At 36.6% G+C, this 20,809-nt stretch overlaps 1 protein-coding gene and 1 long non-coding RNA gene across 10 annotated transcripts in view; one reads left to right on the top strand and one right to left on the bottom strand.

The window, feature by feature from the left end:
• The window catches only part of LOC118762395, a 19,809-nt gene extending 18,337 nt beyond the window's left edge, over nucleotides 1–1,472 (bottom strand). The window contains exons 1-2 of the long non-coding RNA XR_004998138.1: nucleotides 1,462–1,472; nucleotides 775–777 (exon numbers count right to left, since the gene is read on the bottom strand). This is a non-coding gene — a long non-coding RNA (uncharacterized LOC118762395). The remainder of the gene's footprint in view (nucleotides 1–774; nucleotides 778–1,461) is intronic.
• The window catches only part of LOC115209795 (rho GTPase-activating protein 39), a 511,104-nt gene that overhangs the window by 426,668 nt on the left and 63,627 nt on the right, over nucleotides 1–20,809 (top strand). For all 9 annotated transcript variants that reach the window (XM_029778335.2, XM_029778339.2, XM_029778338.2 and 6 more), the window contains one exon: nucleotides 10,287–11,604. In XM_029778335.2, the coding sequence (XP_029634195.1) occupies nucleotides 10,287–11,604 (1,318 nt within the window). The remainder of the gene's footprint in view (nucleotides 1–10,286; nucleotides 11,605–20,809) is intronic.

Below are 20,809 nucleotides of genomic sequence, written 5' to 3'. Positions count from 1 at the left end.
TTGATACCTCTATAATTGCTTCTGTCCAAGGCATCTCCCTTTCCATTGTAGCAGCTAACAATAATGCTGCTGCACCAGTCATTGGGTATTATGCCTTCCTAAATAATCTGATTAACCATGCAGGTGACTAGATATGGTTCCAATGAAATTGACTTTGCCTTTTATCCTTTTAGGATCAATAAAATAAGTACCAGTTGAAAACTGGGGGGTCAGTGTAATTGAATAACCCCAGCCCCAACCAGATATTTTGAACATCTCAACAGCGACCCCAGATGGACCAGGTGCTTTCCCTGTTTTCATATCTTTAATACTGCTGTCCATTAGGATAGCTGGTCCCTCTGTTGGGTTCACATTAGGAAGACTCCCTTTATCCCATTCATTCTCTACATTCAATAGCCTTGCTTAATAACTCTTCCATGTCCCTTTCTTGTCTGAATCACTAAGTGCAAACATACCATCATCCATCCATACGCACTTCTCTCCCACACTATCATGATTCTCTCTGACATACTGCCTAGCAATCTGGAACCCTCCAAATCCATGATCTTCGTGCTGTAGGATATTGGCAAACCTTTTCCTTTCTGCTTCTGCCCTAGTTTAGTAAAGCTGACATCTAGCTTCTCTCTTAGGCTTTTGATATGATTCTTTGCTGTCCTATCTTTTCCATTCCTTCCACACCCATCCCTTCACTTTTATGGCCCTGTCTATGTCACTGTTCCACCACCATGTCACCCTTGGTCTGGCGGAGGCTTTGTTCCAGCCACGGATTTGGACTGTCTCTCTCAGTAGATAGTCCTATAAGAGCATCCAGTTGACTTCTACATCTGTCTCTATCTCTTCCTCCTTCTCATCAAAGGCTTCATTAAGAACATCTCTAAACCTCTGCCCATTTGAAGGATCTTTGAGCTTCCACTACCTCTTTTTCCATATTGTCTGGCCCTAAGTCTGAGGTCACTAACCACTAGCCTATGTTGAGTTGTACATTTTTTTAATTATAATAATAATAATAATAATAATAATAATTAATAATAATGATGAATAATAATAATTATTATTTTTACTATTATTATTATTATTATTATTATTATTATTATTATTGGAGCAATAATATCACATGGAACAGTCAGCCAGCAAAAGCAGACATCCAAATGCTCTGGAAAGCTGCTCTCTTTGGAACAGCTCATAATCTTAAAAATGGTACTTTCTGTCTAAGACCTTTTGTTAAGGCTTGACACTTGATCTGCAGAAGATAAAACACAACAACTATTTCACAGCCATATTGTACAATGAATAATAATAATAATAATAATAATAATAATAATAATGATAAAAAACTAGAACAGCAACCGACCGTGATAAAACAATGGCAAGAAAAGCCCCTTCATGGCAAATACTGGACTAAACTAAATGCAAAAGAAATAGACAAAGAAAAGTCCCAGCAATGGTTGAGAAGCTCAGGACTCAAGGCAGAGACAGAGGGATTTTTAATTGCAGCACAAGACTAAAGCCTCTCCACCAGAAATTACCAAAAACATGTAATGAAAAGAAATATTACAAGTAACTGCAGAATATGTGGAGATGGACAAGAAACAATAAATCATATTATCTCTGACTGCCCAGTCCTGGCTAAGAAGGAATATATTCACAGACATGACAGAGTTGGAACCTACATACATTGGAAGCTATGCCAACATTATGGAATAACAACAGAAAAAAGATGGTATAGGCACACACCAGAAAAGGTCACAGAAAACGAGAAAGCAACCATACTCTGGGATATGCCGATACACACAGACAGAGAAATTAAGGCCAACAGACCAGATATAGTTGTCAGAAACCATGAAGAAAAAAAATGCTTTCTAATTGATGTATCAATACCGGCAGATGACAACGTGTCTCTAAAAGAAATGGAGAAACTCTCAAAATACAAAGACCTGGAAATAGAGGTAACTAGAATGTGGAATCTGAAAACAGAAACAATTCCTATCATAGTAGGTACATTAGGCATGATAAAAAAATATTCAGACAAATACATAACAAAAACACCAGGACTTACAAACACATATAACATACAGAAAATTGCACTACTAGGCACTGCAGACATCCTACGCAAAACACTTTCAATACAGTAACCATCAGAGCATCACAGCACATACCCAAGGCACACAGAGCTGTGCTCGGTAGTGAAGTGAAAACATGTTATAAAAATAAAACTACTGAATAATAATAATAATAACAATAATAATGATAATAAATTTTCTACAATAGTCACAAGGCTTGAAATTTTGGGGCTGGGTTAGTCAATTACACTGACCCCCACTTCTCAACTGGTACTTATTTTATTGATCCTAAAAGGATGAAAGGCAAAGTCAGTTTCATTGGAACAATTTGCCTTTCAGCAGAAGATAAAATTCAACGATTTTATAGCCATACTGCACAATGAAATAACAACAACAATAATAATAATCCTTTATACTAAGAGCACAAGGCCTGAAATTTTGTGGGAGGTTGTGAATTGATTACATCACCCCTAGTGCTTAACTGGTTCTTATTTTATCAACCCCATTAAGAATGGAAGGCAAAGTCGGCCTCAGCAGAATTTGAACTCAGAATGTGGAGAGCCAGAAGAAATATCATAAAATGTATTTTGTGATATTGTAATGATTCTTGCACATAATTAGAAAAAAACAGTATAGGCCTGGTATCTTTGACAAAGGTTTCTCAACTATTATAAAATGACTGGGGAAATACCTGAAACAATAATCCTGAAACTTAGCAGTGCTCACTCACTGGTCAGATTTTGGCTAATCAGCAGAGTCTAAGCATAAAATGTACGATTGATAGGATGTACGACATGAAGAAATACTCCTGAAATGATTAAAAGTCTTACTGTTAGAATTGGTTAGAATGTGAGGCATTGGTACCACAGTTGGATCAATTGGGAAAAAAAGTTCTGTGAATGAGGATAAAAAGTCACTGGATTTCTTGCAGAATACACATGTTAATAGGACACCCTTCCCAATGATCTTCTTAACAGGGTACCCTTCTATTAGCTAACAGCAAAATACAGCTCTCAGTGTAAGAACCCACATCCATAGAAAGGGGATTTTCATCAGGGGTGGGGGGGTAATTAAAAAGAAAACAACAAATAAACTGAAATAAAGAACAGGTCTTTAGAAATTAGCAGAAATCCCGCAGAGCCGTGTATGGATACATACAAGCAGTTGGATGCACAGGAAAAAGAAACATATGTAATTACACGGTTCTGTACTGTGGGGTCATAGCCAACACCCCAGGTTCACTCAATATGGCATGGTATGAAAAATATAGAATATACTCGTATAAACTGCAGAATACGTGGAGATGGCGATGAAACAATTAACTGCATCTTCTCTGATTTGCCAGTCTTTGCCAAGTAAGAAGCCATCAACAAGTACGGAACTTCTAAACACTGGAGGTTATAAAATCATTATAAAACACCAACAGAAAAATGGTTGTGTAGATGTATACTGAAAAAGGTCTCCAAGAATGGCAAAGCACAACCATACTCTGGGATATGCCAATACACATAGACAAGGAGATCAAGGTTAATTGACTGAACATTGTTGTTAACGATCACCAGGAAAAGAAATTTCTAGTAATTGATATATCAGTCCCAACAGATGATAATCCAGAGCTTAAAGAAATGGGGAAATCACGAAGATCTGGGATTAGAGATAAACTAAAATGTGGGACCTGGAAACAAAAGCAATTTCTATAAAAGATGCTTTGGAAATGGTTTAAAAACAACAGAGAAATACATGAAGGAAACCCCCAGGACTTAAAGATATGCAAGACATACAGGAAATAGCATAGGGTAAGCACTGCACCACACACTACATTGGGTACTTTGGCAAGAGTAAAACTAACAAAGTCAAACTAAAACCCTGCGCATACACAAGGGACTCAGTGGAAGGGCACCACAAAACATAAAAATGCGACTGAATAATAATTGTTGCTTTAATGTTTGTTAGTTTTGACATTCACTGAGTTGACTCTGGCAGTAAATCTATTGTGGCTCTACAATGAGTCTTTGATTAAGATTTTGTAGAGATTGAATTCTGTAAAGTAGCAAAGTGAGTTTGCAATACAGGTTGTTTTCTTTCCAGAATCTACCATTTCAGTTCTTCTATTTGGCATACTGGCAGTTTCTGGCCCAAGTCATGTAGGTTAATAAGACTGGCTTCCTTTGCTTCACTTTTGCATTGACGTGCTTCATAAGGACAGTTTTTGATGTTACCCCATTGATCTTTTTAAGAACAATAAGAAACCTTTTATAGTTTTCTGTGACACAGCAAATCAACATTTTATAACCTGTCTTTAGAGCTGTGTGCCTTTAGCCCAACACTGAACCCTTGCTTGTCTTTTGCTCTACCATCCTATCTGCGAAGTATATCTCACTGTTATAAACAGTGAAATATTTATGACAGTTTATTTGTTTCCGCCTCAAATGCCAGCGCCGCCTCGACTGGCTTCTGTGCCGGTGGCACATAAAAAGCACCCACTACACTCGCTGAGTGGTTGGTGTTAGGAAGGGCATCCAGCTGTAGAAACACTGCCAGATCAGACTGGAGCCTGGTGCTGCCCCTGGCTTCCCAGACCCCGGTTGAACCATCCAACCCGTGCTAGCGCGGAAAACGGACGTTAAATGATGATGATGATGATGACTCCAGCCCTTCAAGGATTATAGCTTAAAGACAGCTGGTATTCACCTCACTCATTTCAGGACCCCACCTTCAAATTGGTCCTTATTTGTATGCTTCATAAGAAATGACCTAAGACTTATAGAACTCACTTCATTTATGTTCTGCAAATGTTTGCAATTCTCCAGACTTTATACAAAACAATTGTTGAATCCTTAAGGTAAAAGAAACTCTATGGAACAAACTGGAAGTTTTTCTCTCTCCCTCCCTCTCCTTCCCTCCTGTCATTTACAGTAAAATATTTATCTATTTTTCCCCCTGCTCTCCTAAGTATTTAGTCTCATTACATTTCCCTTTTGTTTATTCCTTTCTTAACCATTCCTTCATATTTCTTGTGAGCCGCATCCCCTTGCCTTCTCCTTGGTCTGCTTGTTATCTCCTATTATCTAATATTATAATTACACTACTATTGTTGTTGTTGTTAATAATAAGGCTGCAAGCTGGCAGAGTCATTAGCACACTACGCAAAATGCTTAGGGTATTTTGTCCATCTTTACATTCTGAGTTCAAATTCCATTGGGGTCACCTTTGCCTTTCATGCTTTTGGGGTCAATAAATTAAGTACCAGTGAAACACTGGAGGTCAATGTCATTGACTAGTTTCCTCTCACAAATTTTCAGGCCTTGTGCTTTTAGTAGAAAGTGTGATTATTATTATTATTATTATTATTATTAAGGTGGTGAGCTGGCAAAATCGTTAGCAGTATTTCATCTGTCTTCACATTCTGAGTTCAAATTCTGCCAAGGTTGACTTTGCCTGTCATCCTTTCGGGGGTTGATAAAATAAGTACCAGTCAAATACTGGGGTCGATGTAATCAACTAGCCCCCCCCCCTCCCCCCAAATTCTAAGCCTTGTGCCTTTAGTAGAAAGGATTATTATTATCATTATTGCTACTAGGGTAAAAGACCCCCTTTGGTCATGAATGACTATGGAATTACACCTAGAAAGTTACCCTCCGAAGCACAAGTCCAGGCAAGGTTGTTTAATGCAGACTAGCGATGACCCATGCATACCAGCCTCCCCTCTCATGAGGCTAGTGAGTTCAATTCCCAGGCCAGGCTGTGTGTTGTGTCCTTGAGCAAGACACTTTATATCACATTGCTCCAGTTCACTCAGCTGTAGAAATGAGTTGCAACATCACTGGTTCCAAGCTGTATCGGCCCCTTTGCCTTTCCCTTGGATAACATCGGTGGCATGGAGAGGGGAGTCTGCTATGCATGGGCAACTGCTGGCCTTCAATAAAACAACTTGTCCAGACTTGTGCCTCAAAGGGGAACTTTCTAGGTGCAATCCCATGGTCCTTCATGACTGAAGGGGATCTTTACTCTTACTACTACTACTACTACTACTACACCTTGGTATACACAATTATTATTACATAGTCTTAACCAGGGCAAACAATTTCTCCTCTTCTTCTTCTTGCAAGATAATAAAACAAGGAAGATGATAAACAATAAAGAAAAGTAGAATTTTCCTTCTTTTTCTTTTCCTTTTTTTGTGGCCGGTCTTCATTGCTTGATGGTTTGTCATCCTGATGAGTAAATGTAATGACACCAACAAATGTTTTGACAGCAACAGATGTGATGATTATCCAAATAGAAGTACTAGGATGGTTCTTTATTTCCTGTCTCTAAAATGCTTTGGGTACAACATCCTGATTCAGGATAGCTCACTTCAGGAACTCAATACGTAATTTAGTGGCTGATATAATATAGCTAATGGGTCTAGAGTTTAGGTTTTGACTAAGGCATTGAGTCATTTGTTGATACTCAATATATTTTTTCTCTTTACATATTGTATTACACGTGTGTGTGTGTGTGTGTGTTTGTATGTGGATGTGAAGTTGTGAAGTGCATTGCAGTGATACATGAATTCTTGCAGATTTTCAATGAGTATGATATGTTCTTGTGGAATGTGTAACCCGAGACAATAAAATCATTTCTGATCCTATTAAATTAAAACAGTTTTAGCATCATAATAATAATCATTTTTTTTTTTCTTCTTCTCTCTTAAAAATAAGCAATTTGAGAGCATAGTGTTTAGGAGTTTGAATTTAACTTTCAAATGTTTTGACTGTAATTCATAGTTAATTTGACTCCCTGTAGGGTTTTTGAGCACATTAAGATCTTAGAAGGACCCTTTCCATTATTAGAAGTTTGATCCTTATTGTAAGTTTGAACCTGCCTAATAAGTTATCTCTGAAAGTTCTATGATGAATAATGAAACCATTGTCCCTTGAGAAAACTTGTCTGTGAACAAACCAACATGTTAAACTGTTCTGGAATGTTTGATTGCTGAGAAGTAATTTAAAATGAAAAGCTTTATTTGTTGACATTAATAAATTATAAAGCTTCAGTACCTCAGCTGACTAAATCAGTTTGGTAGTTCAGGAATATAGAATATTTATGATTTGGTCATGAATGATGGCCAGTCTGGCTGTCAGAGCTTTTGTTGACTCTGGACTAATATCAGAGAAGCATGACAATTAACACTGCAATCATTAATAGCAGAACATTTTTTTAGGTTCTTTTTCATTGTTATTTTTTTTATTCTTCTTTCTCACCTCCAATGCACCATCCTCTGTTGGTTTTTGTATTTTTTTTTGAGGAAGGTTGCCAAGTTAACTATCCTATACCAGTATTATGGCAGCAAACAGGTTTTTTCCCCCCAAATACTGAAGTAGATGATCTCAGCATATATGCATGTGTCAGAATTTGCCAAAAACTTTCAAGTTATTAAAGTATGGATGAGAATAAAAATAAAAGTCTTCAACATAATATTCTGCATGACAACATTAAAACCAACTTCCAGACAGATTTCTACTTTCCGTTTTCTTTTTTCTTTTTTTTTTACTCTAAACCATTGAGTTCATAAATGTAGAAAAGACATGGTTCTTCTGTGAAACAATTGTTTTGTTTTTTTCTTATGTAATTTATAGAAATTACTATCAATTTAACTAACTTATACCATTTTCATAATTGATATATTCTGTACTTGAAAATGAGTTCTATAATTAGGACTCATTTAGGAATAGTTATCCCTAATTAATTTCTGTTTCATATGGGGTTCACCGTTCCTGTTTGGAACCCAACCACTTCAAGCATATTGCCCCTCTAAGGCCAACATCAAGTTGGTTTTGTGACATTTTGCAACTTTTTCTAAACCATGACAATCTCTGTAATTATCCATCTCATTAGCCATTATTAAATTAATCTTAATTTGAAATACCATACTCAATTTTCTTCCCTCCAACCTATATATAATCGTCCCCCACCACCACCACCATTTGCCACAAACAAATGAAGACACTTGTTCATTCCCTTCTAATTTCTCTGTTTTTTCTTTTATATATACATGTTTCTTGCCTCTAATCTCCAGATTTTTTTATTGTCTTTTAGATGACCTGAATTTGGTTTATATCTTATTTGTAACAGATTATCTTCATTTTGTTCCAATTTCTTCTGGCTGTATATAACACTAGTGCACTTGTAATACTAACCCCAGAGATATTTATTTGCAGTCAGCAAAGAGAACATTGAGTGTTGGCATTATGATTTAGGCTTTAGACAATCATTGATCTCTCCACCAGCACCGATTAAGTCACCTTAGTAACCAAACTGTATTACTATTTCATATTTGTACATAGATTAACAGCTTTATTACACTAGGAGGCTTAGTTCACTCATAGTCTGTTCAACTGTTAAAGCTAAATATTTATTGTTATTATTATTATTATTATTATTATCATTATCGTTATTGTTGTTATTATTATTATTATTATTATTATTATTCAAGTGATCTAGTTATTAGAAGCTCTGATTAACTGTTAAAGGCATCTTAGTGTAGGAAATTTCTTGTTAGATAAACATTGAATGCTACAAATTGTGTTTGGTTAGTACAATGGATTTAAACTGATGAATGAAGCATTTGATGGTGGGGGAGTGTCACAAACTTTGTCTGCCTGGTTTTTAATGGTGATGTGAATGGCTCTGTTGTTTGCACAGCAATATTTTGTGCCATTATGCAACAGCTAGTTTGATACAAGCTAATGAGAGAGCCTCTACAGGGTGGTTTGACCTGCTAAAATAGCAACGAAATTTCCCCGCTAATCATTCTCTATTGTCGTTATAAAAAGAGAAACAGGATACATTGGATAATTATGCAGACAGAGATAAAATGTATGAGCAAACAATGGGACGGCCATAGCTAGAACAATGCATTTCATCCTGGGTCTGCTTCATCATTGCGGAATTGGGACTCAATAGCAACATTTTGCTTTCACATCTTTAGCTAATACTTCGGGGGTTTTTTCCCTCTACTTGTTTCTCAAAGTTGTTTACAGTTGACAGGGTTTAGATTTATTATTATTATTATTATCATTATTATTATTATTATTTATGTCCTTAATGTTTTTCTTTACCCTTTGTATATTTAATAAAGAAATCATCATCATCATTATTATTATTAAGGTGACGAGCTGGCAGAATTGTTAGCACACCAGGCAAAATGTTTACCAGTATTTTGTCCACCTTTACATTCTAAGTTGAAATTCTACCAAGATCAACTTTACCTTTCACCCTTTCGGGGTCACTAAATTAAATACCAGGGAAACACCGGGGTTGATGTAATCGACTTACCCTCTCCCCCAAAATTTCAGGCCTTGTGCCTATAGTAGAAAGGACTACTACTACTACAGCGGTGAGCTAGCAAAACCATTTAGTATATTGAGCAAAATGCTTTGCAGCATTCCTCACATCTTTTTGCATTTTGACTTCAGATTCCGCAGAGGTTGACTTTACCTTTCGTCTTTTTAGAATTGATAAAATAAAGTAGTGATTGAGCACTTGAGTCAATGTTATTCACTGACCCTCTCCTATTAAAACTGCTGGACTTGTCCCAAAATTGGAACCATTAATAATATGGTTATTATTATTATTATTATTATTATTATTGCTCCCTTTTGGAGCCTGTTCTTTAGTTGCTTTGTGATTGAACATGGTTAGAATTTATAGCCGGAAGCGGATACTTTCTGGCATTCAATACTATTGAATCTTGGCCAAATAACGAACATGATTTTCTACGGGTGTCCTGTCATGAATTTCTGGTGTTGTATTACCAGCTTCGAATTACATTTTAAGCTTTCATATTAGCCTTATTTTATTTTATTTTATTTGAACTTGCATCATAATATATTTCCTCTCTGTTCCATGGTTTAGCAATATAATTGATTGATTGCTGCTGCAACAGACAAATAAAAAAAAATATCTATTGATAATTGATGGGCCAGACATTTTTGTTTTGTTTTAGGAGTATATTACAATTTGCTGATAGAATTGTTGTTGTTATTGTTATTACAACGAACTTTTATTAACCTATGATTTGGGCAGCTAAATTTTGCAATGTTCCTTTATTTCAATTGTAATGACTAAGCATTCTAACGTTAATGCTCTTTCAATTATGCTGTTGTTTCTTATACCACAAATTGTTTTTCTTTGAGTTAATTCTCTTTTAATACAATCTTTTTCTTTCTTTATCTTTTATAGCGATTTGATCGTCAAGATTCTCTGTCGTCCCACAGCAGCTCCAGTCATGAATATCATATTAATGGGGAGCAGCGCCTCCGCCGTAGAGGTAGCCAACCCACCCAGTCTACCCAGCAATTGGACAGATCTCAGGATCTTGCCATCCAAGGAAGACTGGTACGTCGAGATTCTTTCGAAAGGTCTGCATCCCTGCGGCTACGAGACTCTCCTCGTATCCAGAGGGCCCATATTTCTCAAAAGAACATGGACAGCTGTGGGACACAGACGCCAATGCAGACAAGACATGGAAGTTACCGCTGGCACGACAGTCCAAGCAAGATAGATAATCATTCTTTTCATGGTCGACAAGGAAGTTATGGAGAACAAGGAGGGAACTATCGAACCGATATTTACTGTGCCAGCCCTCTCCAAACTAAATCAGAAATCTACGGCTCAGAAACTATTATTGGAACCGATCGAAGTATTTATGGAGGAGATTATTCCTCTGGCAAAGAAGAATTTATTGCATTTAGTCAAGATATAGTAAACCAACAAGGTGATATTAGCCCAATTCCCCACAAGCCCAAACCGAGATCATTTCCTCGTACCAATCCAGCTTATGTAGGTGTACCTCGAAGAGATGGACAGACTTCTTACAAGAAAATTAACGTTGACCAATCTGCCCCAGCTTACGATATCCCTTATCAACCAGAACAAATCGTGATGACTCTTCAAAGTTCACAAAGTGGTAACACATATAGTGACCCGTATGGATATAATCGTCACGATAGATCAGATAGTGATACATCCCACTCATCTCACCGAGGTGGTTACCTCCACGAGCGTACTGACAGCCAGGCTTCCCATTCGTCGAGGAACCGTGATCTGTCAGATAGCCAATCCTCCCAAGGGTCTCTGCGCAACATGTCCGACACTCACTCTTCCCAAGGGTCACTACGCAATATGCAAGACAGTGCCGTGTCCGTACAGGATAGCATTTCATCGAAGGGTTCATTTCAGAGTACTGACCAGGATTACGCATGTATCCATGAACGGTCCAACAATCAAATGTCTCTCCGCTCATTGCTTCAGTCAGAGCCAGAGTACGCAAATCTACCGTTCAGTCCTCAGAAATCTGATTCCTCTTTAATCACATTATCATATGACCAAAATAACTTTAAAAATATTTTAAAATCCAAAAAGAGCAGTGGAAGTGATTTTAATGAGGTTTGCTTGGACAATCGTGCTGGGAGTATACTCCAAGACTATACTTACCAACAGTGCTTACCAGGCAGCCATCGATCTCTAATTACACATAATTCAAGTTACCACTCTGAAAGTAAGTCATTTCTTTTGCCATTTTCCATTTTCTTCTTCTGAACTTCCTTTCTCTGATGCATTAAAATGGCTATGTACTATCATTTCTTTCCAGCCAATGTAATTACTTAAGTTTATTTATGAACTGCCCCATTGTATCTTTTTTTAGCCATTTTGATTCCAGCTTGCATGAGATCACCCCTGTTTCTTTGAGACAAGTGTCTTGTTTTAAAGGGATCTAATTTAAAGCCATCAAAATTTCATGTTAATTCATTTTCGAAACACTGGCTTAATAATGACAAAATTTATTTTATTAAATTCCTCATTGTTTCCAAAACTAATTGAAACGAAGGCAGTGGATTTCAACAGAAAAATGGTAAGAAATGGATTGAGTTTTATGCAGTATTTAATTGGCCTTACAATAGACATTTTAGTTTCCTATGTTAATGTATTTTGTTCCAGTCGAAATGAATGTTACGATGAGCTCTAAATGACAGGAAACATAGGAGAATTCATCATCGTCATTTAACGTCTGTTTTCCATGCTGGCATGGGTCAGACGATTTGGTAGGAGCTGGTAAGTTGGAGAACTGCACCCATCTCTGCTGTCTACTTTGGCATGGTTTCTATGACTGGATGCCCTTCCTGAAGCTACCCACCTTACAGAATTCACTAGCACCAACAAGGTCACCAAATAACTTACAAGACAAAGATCTTTCAACTGAGAGGGAGAGTTGTATTAAGGGAAGTGGCTTTGTGCCAGGTGAGGAACAAAAACAGAATTGTACAGGAAAATACCTACAAACGGTAAATATGTCAAGAAAATATGGGGTGGGGTGAGTTAATATTGAATTTAGTGAAAAATAAGCATAATATTATGATTTTGCACAACTTAAATTTTTCTTAAAGTTAAAAGACTTTCTTTTTCAAATATTTTCATATCAACCTGCCTCACATTTATTGGCTCTGGTTCTCTGACATAAACTTCTTGTTTTAAAATGAGCTAAATAAAAAATCTACCAACAAAATTTCCTGTTAATATGTCCCGCATTTACATACATGTAGACACACACACTTACATACATGCATGTTGGCATGGCTGTGTGTTTAAGAAACTTCCTTCCTAACCATATCATTTCAGATTCACCTTGCACTACACACCTCACCTGTGCTTGTACCACATAAAAAAGTACTAAGTCCACTCTGCTGAGTGGTTGATGTTAGGAAAGGCATCCGGCTGTAAAGATTCTGCCAAAACAGTCACAGAAGTCTGGTGCAGGCTTTGGCTTGGCCAGCTCTTGTGAAACCGTCCCACCCATGCTAGTAGGAACATCATCATCATCACCGTTTAACGTCCGTTTTCCATGCTAGCATGGGTTGGACGTATGACTGAGGACTGGCGAACCAGATGGCTGCACCAGGCTTCAATCTTGATCTGGCAGAGTTTCTACAGCTGGATGCCCTTCCTAACACCAACCACTCCGAGAATGTAGTGGGTGCTTTTATGTGCCACCAGCACGGTGCCAGTCAGGCGGTACTGGCAATGACCTTGTTCGAATCTTTTTACACATGCCGTCGGCACATGTGCCAGTAAGGCGATGTTGGTAATGATCACACTTGAATGGTGTCTTTTACATGCCACCGGCACGGAGGCCAGATAGCCACTCCGGCAACGATCACTCTCAGATGGTGCTCTTGAAGGCAACGCTGGTAATGATCATGCTCAAATGGTGCCTTTTAAGTGCTACTAGCGTGGAAGCCGGTTAGCTGCTCTGTCAATTCTTAAGTGCTCTTTGCACCCCGCTAGCATGGACGACAGTCATCAAAGGACGTTAAATGATGATGATGGTGATGGTTCAACCTCACTGTGAAGGACAGCTTGGGCAAGTCTCTTCAATTGTAGTTCCAGGCTGACCAAAGCCTTGTGAGTGTATGTGGTCGACAGAAACTGAAAGAAACCTATTGGGGGGGAGAGGTATGCACACACACACACACACATGCACAATGCTTACCTTTCTCTTAACACATGCAATGATTGTAAATAAATATCACTGTGATACAAATGATGTTATGTTTCCAATCTTCTGTGAAAACATGTCTGGCTCAGGGGAAATATTTCCTTGTTTGGAAACAAGGATTGGCAACAGTAATTCCTCAATGAATTCCATCTGACCCATGCAAGCATGAAAAAGTGGATGTTAAAAACAATGACAATTAGACACATGTATCTTATTCAGCACTCCTGTAAATACATATTTGATGTATACAGTGTAAAAATCCTCAAAAGTTGCGTAAATTTACTTCATGTCTTGAATGGATTATCCTATTTAAGATTATGAATCAAATCATTTTATCTGGCTGAATCATTATTATTAAAAAGTTTAAGGATCCTTTATCCAGCCTTTTCTCCCAAAACATGATGTTGAGGTACCAATCCACTTGAGACCACCTCTCCTAATGCTATGATAGAAACTTCCTGATCTAAATTGATCTGAATTAAAATCTTCCATCACAATTTCATGTTGACTTCCAGACACCAGTTTAATGACAAAATTATTTTACCAAATTCTTCATTAATTTCAAAATTATTGAAATTAAGTAGTAAATTTCAGCCGAAATGTGGTAAAAAAAAAAAGGTGAAAATATCAGATAATACAGTTCTATATTTAAGAGATGAGGAATTATGTACATTATTTATATTCGACAGATATTTGCCCTCATCTTGTTTGTTGTTAACACAACGTTTCGGCTGATATACCCTCCAGCCTTCATCAGGTGTCTTGGGGAAATTTCGAACCTGGTGTTTCATTCCTAAGGTATTTTTCGATGTTGTTGTCATTATTATTATTATTATTCAGGTCACTGCCTAGAATTGAACTCGGTATTTTGGGGTTAGTAGCCTGCACTCTTAACCACTACGCCATATGAGCATGGGCTACTAACCCCAAGATTCCAAGTTCAATTCCAAACAGTGACCTGAACAATGATAATAATAATAATCTTTTCTGCTCTAGACACAAGACTCAAAAGTTTTGGGGAGGGGACCAATTATAATAATAATAATAACATCAAAAAATACCTTAGGAATGAGAACCCAGGTTCGAAATTTCCCCAAGACACCTGATGAAGGCTGGAGGGTATATCAGCCGAAACGTTGTCTTAACAACAAACAAGATGAGGACAAATATCTGTCGAATGTAAATAATGTACATCAGATAATGTTTTGAAGGCTGACAGTAACAATATTAACTAAATGAGACTGAAATCTGGTGCAGCCTTCCATCTTGCTAACCCTGGTCAAAGCATCCAACCCATGCCAGCATGGACAACAGACATTAGATGATGATGATGATGATAATTAAGGATTTTTGTTTGAGAAAGGAGCCTTCGACCTCTTTGTAAGGGGTTATTAATTTAGCATAGCAAAGCTGAGCAAACATTTATTTCTTCTCAAGTTCTCTCACTTCCTATAACACTGAAATGTACTACTACACCACCTTGTGGTACCTATTTTAATCAACGTAGACTGAGGTAGCCAGCATTGTCTTACTAATGGAATCAGTACCCTGTTGATTTGGCCAGCAGCAATTTGGTTTGTAACAGGAAGTCTGTTGTTGAAGAACACAAATCGAGAGGAAGTCTATTAATTAGAATCCACCATTATTTTGCCAGCTGATGGTTATTGATATAATAACGGTAGACTGTGGAGGATTGCATTTAATCAGTAATACCGTTAGAATGGTATGATCAATAATAATAGTAATCATGTGATGGGAATGGTGTGAAGGACGGGAGTATCATAGTGTAAAAACACTATTTATGCAATCATAGTAGTAATAATAATAATAATAATAATAATAATAACAGTTGACAAATGGTATGTTTATTGAAATGAGAATCTCTTTAGGCTGACTTCCTTTGGCAGGAAAAGACTATTTTTGATATTTGGTTGAACAGAAGAAAAATTGAACAGTAAATATCGATGCTGTGTATCTAAAATATGCTGTTGAAACACTGGGGTTTTTTTTTGGTTTTTTTTAACATTTTTGTCTTTGTTTGTGCTTAATAGTTGAACAAATGAAACTTCACCTTTTCTCTTCTGACTAAACAGATATTTAGATGAAATCATCCAAATAAAATCCTAATGCTAGTATCAGCTGCTAATGAAAACGATTAAACTTGTAGAATGCTGAATAAGAAGGATGATTGCTGTTAGTTTAGAAACAAAAGTCCTCTGTTTAAGTCCAGTTTGGTACAGTGTACACATACCCAGGATACCTGATGCAATTTAAGATCAAATCAAGTGATATGGTCAAGACAAAATATTTTTTTTAATTATCATTGAAGGTGCTTTAATAACCTGAAAAATGATATTCGTATTAATTCCTGTCAGAGCCCTTTTCTGGTATGAGTTCACATCAGACCAATTTTGGTTCCTGGTTCAAAAACCACCTGTTTTAAAAATGCTTATATTCAAATTAAAAACCTTGCAATATAATTTTATATGTAAGCTTTTGTTGCATTTTAAACACCAACTTTTGTAATAAATTTGTACATTGTTCTCCTAGACCCTTCCTAGTTTTTGTTTATTACCAAAATGTATTGAAATATATTCGCAATTTATCTAGAAACCAGGATCACAAAGGAGGGTAAAAATTTAATGTATACATTTTAGTGCATCATTTTCTACAAAGCTTGCTAGTGTTGACTATTTCCTCTCTATTTCTCTTGATTGACAATAAATAGCATTCTAATAAAGTTTTTAATCAACCAATTATACTGTGTGATTTCACAAAACAGACTTTGTACTAAACAAAGAAGTTTGTAATTATAAACGGGTTAAGTGTAACGATAATAATTATTACAGCTGGAGTTAAACATATCAAAATACACATTCTATCCTAAATCTCATCCTCCATATCATCATCATCATCATCATCATCATTTAGCGTCCGTTTTCCATGCTAGCATGGGTTGGACGGTTCTACTGGGGTCTGTGAAGCCAGAAGGCTTCATCAGGCCCAGTCAAATCTGGCAGTGTTTCTACGGCTGGATGCCCTTCCTAACGCCAAATAAAGGAGAAATTAATAACTTCATTATATAATGGAATCATTAGTTTCAAAAAATACCATTTGCTATTAATCTAAAACTTTCTGGGTTTTTTCAATTTTTTAGACCAGTGTATATATTTTTTCTCCCTTCTGCCCATAGAAAGTTTCTTGAAGTACAAAAAATTTGCATTTGAATTGAACTCTTCATCTCTCAGGTGACTTGCTATATCTAATATTTTAACCGGGCCCCAGCTCATTTATTCAACCTTTCAGCAAGTTGTTCCTGTGTTGAGCCAATCTCACATACCTTAACTCCCTTCTCATAACTTAATCCATGTCAGTTGTGTTCTTTCTTTAATCCTTTAGCATTCAGATAACTCAGTCAAATGTAATCTGCTTATTTTATTCAAGTTGTTTTCAGTTATTCATGAATTCTCTTGTAACTCAGAGATTTCGATAATATGATTGCTTATTTTTAGAATGATATTGTAGGGTAAGTGTGAAAAACCAGATCCGGCCAGCTTGAACACTGAAAGGGTAAATGACATGTCTTCTTGGAAGGCTCATAAGCTTTATTTGAACTTCATTGAAAATTGTTGCATCATTTCAATGTAGAGACAACTGTCATGGTTAGCTAATGTGTGTTCTAAAAACCTTCTGTTGGCATCAGACCACATGGTAATGGTTTCAAGAAGAATGACTCATTTCACAGACACACACACACATCTATATATATATATATATATATATATCAATTGTTTGGTTTATTAGGTGTTAACTTTCAGTGGAATAGTCATAAATAAAATATTTTCTTAAATGTTTAAAAATACGTCAGCATAGAGTAATTTGAAATGCTATAAAAACATTGCCAATTATAATAGAAGCCTTTGGTTTTCTAGGTGAGGATTTGGTACCATTTCAAGAAATTAGGTGTATTTTCATGAGAAGAAATTTGTGATATTTGTTTGCTTTTGTGACTGGGTTGTAGTATATTTTGTACATCAAAGCATTTTAAGTTTCCTACCTGTTTTTTCGTGCTAGTGTCTTCTGTGAATTGTCGTTCAGTTTTCATGGAATTATTGCAGAACCTGTAATTTCAGATGGCTACTCTTCCTCAAGTATTAGCTGCTCCACAAAACCATGGAGACAGATCTTTGTAATTATTAAACTGAGACAAGTGATGTACTTCAGCTGCATTTGCATTTCTAGTGTCTGTGAGTCTGCACACCTGTTGATTATTTTGTGGGATTAGATGTAGAGCTGATGCCGTGTCAACAAATAACGTATCTAGTCTCTTTAAAGTTCTACTTAGCATCATTATCATAATATTCACTTTTCCATACTCATGGGTCTGACAAAAATTGGTCAAGAGATATTCTATGGCTGGATGCTCATCGTGTCACCAACCTTCACCTTTGTCCAAGTAAGGTAATATTTCTCCATGGCCAGACATGTTTTCACAGGAGAGAGAAAAGTCACCACATGTGTGATGGAGATTTTCGTTTTACAAGGATTCCAATGTCAAATCAAGGAGATGCACACACACACATTTACATACACACACACAATCGGTCTCTTTCAGTTTCCTTCTACCAAATCCACTTACAATGTTTTGGTTGGTCGACTGTTGTATTTGGATTATTTTGTTAATTTTAACTTTATCTTTTAGAGCAGTTTTCAACTTCATATATAAGTTTTAAGATGAATATACGTGATAAATACATCTGTGTATGTTTTAGTCAGAAGATCCAAAGAAAGACATACACATACCAGGCTTTGATTATATGACCGAGTCAAAACCTGGATCTGTGTTTCTGCCCATTTAACATTTAAAAGTAAAGCAAGTAAAAGATAGAATATGTAAAAGGAAATCTTTGAAATTTTGGTTTCAGTTAATGAAAGCTTGTTGATATACAACTTTTGTTTACATCGTTATCGTCATTTTAATGTCTTCTTTTCCATGCCTGCATGGGTCAGATTACAGTTTTTAAATCTACCATGAGCCTCACCATTGAAAATACAATGCATATTCTACCCTGTGGCTTCTTACAGCCAATCTCTTAATTATATTAATCTATTAACAGTTTCATGTCAAACTACAACCCTTTTCCCTTCTTGTTGAAATTGCAATGTTTGGTCTAAATCTCTTGTGCTAATTAATTTGATCAGTGTAGAGCCCAGATCAATGTTTTGATTACTGGTTACCTGCCAAGCAACGTGACTACTCAATGCCAAAAGCAGTCTCCTGTGAGTGGTCTGTTGGTTTACATGAATGTTGTATTGATAATAGCCTTGTTTCAATGGCTCCACCAAACCTATTTCACTAGTGCATGTGTGTGTGTGTGTGTGTGTGTTGCATTCTTTCACTGGTGAAGTAACTAATTGTTTTTATGTTGATCTGAATGAGTGTGAACATGTAAATGCACACGCATCCGCGTGCACACACACACACACACACATCAATTATTCATCGCAAATTCTCTGTTGTAAGCCTGTCAAAAGCAACCTCAAGGCTGCTGCTAACTTAAGCCAATATTATCATTGATTGATAAATCAGTTTATTTCTTTATAAACAGAGCAGACTGCAAAAAAAAATTAAAGAAACAAATTATTGGTGATTAACTATTATAAACAGTCTTTTTTTTGTTTGTTTCCTAGTTTTTACAATACTTTCTACCCATTGCAATATTTTATTAACCAACATCCTACTGTTTGCTACCAAAATAGTGCCAGGAACTGGTTGACCTCAGCACTTTCTGCAGATGTAACAAATTTTTCCAGAGAAAAATATCAACAGGTGCAAAAACTCCTCTGCATCTTTCCAGGCCCTTCTCCACCTCCCACTACCAAAAACACTTGAATTATTCATCACGCTAACTAATTAATATAAATAGGTAACAATGTTAGGGTTACGTTTTGGGTGTTACTACTGAAAAATGTAATATTTTCTACCGATTACTTGAATGCTTTTCATACATGCTTACCACATATTTAACATGATTTCTGCATTTTGTTTCATTGAAGCTTCTCTGCTCTCTCTGTGTGTGTGTGTGTGTGTGTGTGTGTGTGTGTGTGTGTGTGCACATCCCTGACCAAGTGAAATAAAGGAAATATTTACATAAAAGTAGACATCAACATTCGGCAATTTAAGTGAATCTTTCCAATTGCAGGGTTTTTTTGTTTTTAGTCAGATATTTTGTAAAGTTATTCATGTTAATCACGTCAGTGTGAGCATATGGATGTATTCAAATCTATTGTGCATGCATGCACACACACATATCATAATCATCATTTAACCTCCATGTTCATGCTACTCTAGGTTGGATAACATATTTTCACCAATGGCAACGAGCTGGCAGAAACGTTAGCGCGCCGGGCGAAATGTTTAGCGGTATTTCGTCTGCCGCTATGTTCTGAGTTCAAATTCCGCCGAGGTCGACTTTGCCTTTCATCCTTTCGGGGTCGATAAATAAAGTACCAGTTTCGCACTGGGGTCGATGTAATCGACTTAATCCGTTTGTCTGTCCTTGTTTGTCCCCTCTATGTTTAGCCCCTTGTGGGAAGTAAAGAAATATATATACACCAGTGGGTGTATGTATGCATGCACACACACACACACACATTTTATACATACACTCACACAGTCCATCCTCTCAATGCACACACTCTCTCACTTCCAGTCTGTTTTATCAGAGAAAATCACTTGTCACTTGCAAATTTTGTCAGTAATGCTTGCCCTAACATCATTTGAAGGAGGAGGAGGTGTGGATTGTCAGTTCTTTTATTTGTTAATCCCTTTCTTTCTCTAAATCCAGGTAAACATATTGTTCCTTAAAGCTGAATACCTGTTATCTTGTTAATCTTTTAATTATAGAATTCTTCTTCTTCTTCTTCTGCTTTGTCCCCCTCGATTAATCTTGCCTCGACCTAAACATCTGTGACTTAGCAAGGTTGATGCAAAGCTTTGCTTTTTTCCTCTATCGTTATCTTTGTTGTTGTTTTTAACATCCACCTCTCTCCATGCTTGCATGGGTAAGACAGAGCTTGTTGGGGCAGATTGAAAGTGAACAACATTACTTGTACGACATTGAGGCTCATTTACAATCATCACATGATGTCATGACAAGGTTACACACACAAACACACACACATGTTTGTGTATGTGTAATGGTCTTTG

The sequence above is a fragment of the Octopus sinensis genome, linkage group LG3, assembly GCF_006345805.1.
Source record: "Octopus sinensis linkage group LG3, ASM634580v1, whole genome shotgun sequence".
In the NCBI taxonomy this organism is placed as follows: Eukaryota; Metazoa; Mollusca; class Cephalopoda; order Octopoda; family Octopodidae; genus Octopus; species Octopus sinensis.
The sequence above is the reverse complement of the archived record's forward strand: the minus strand, read 5'-3'. Positions and strand labels throughout refer to the sequence as shown.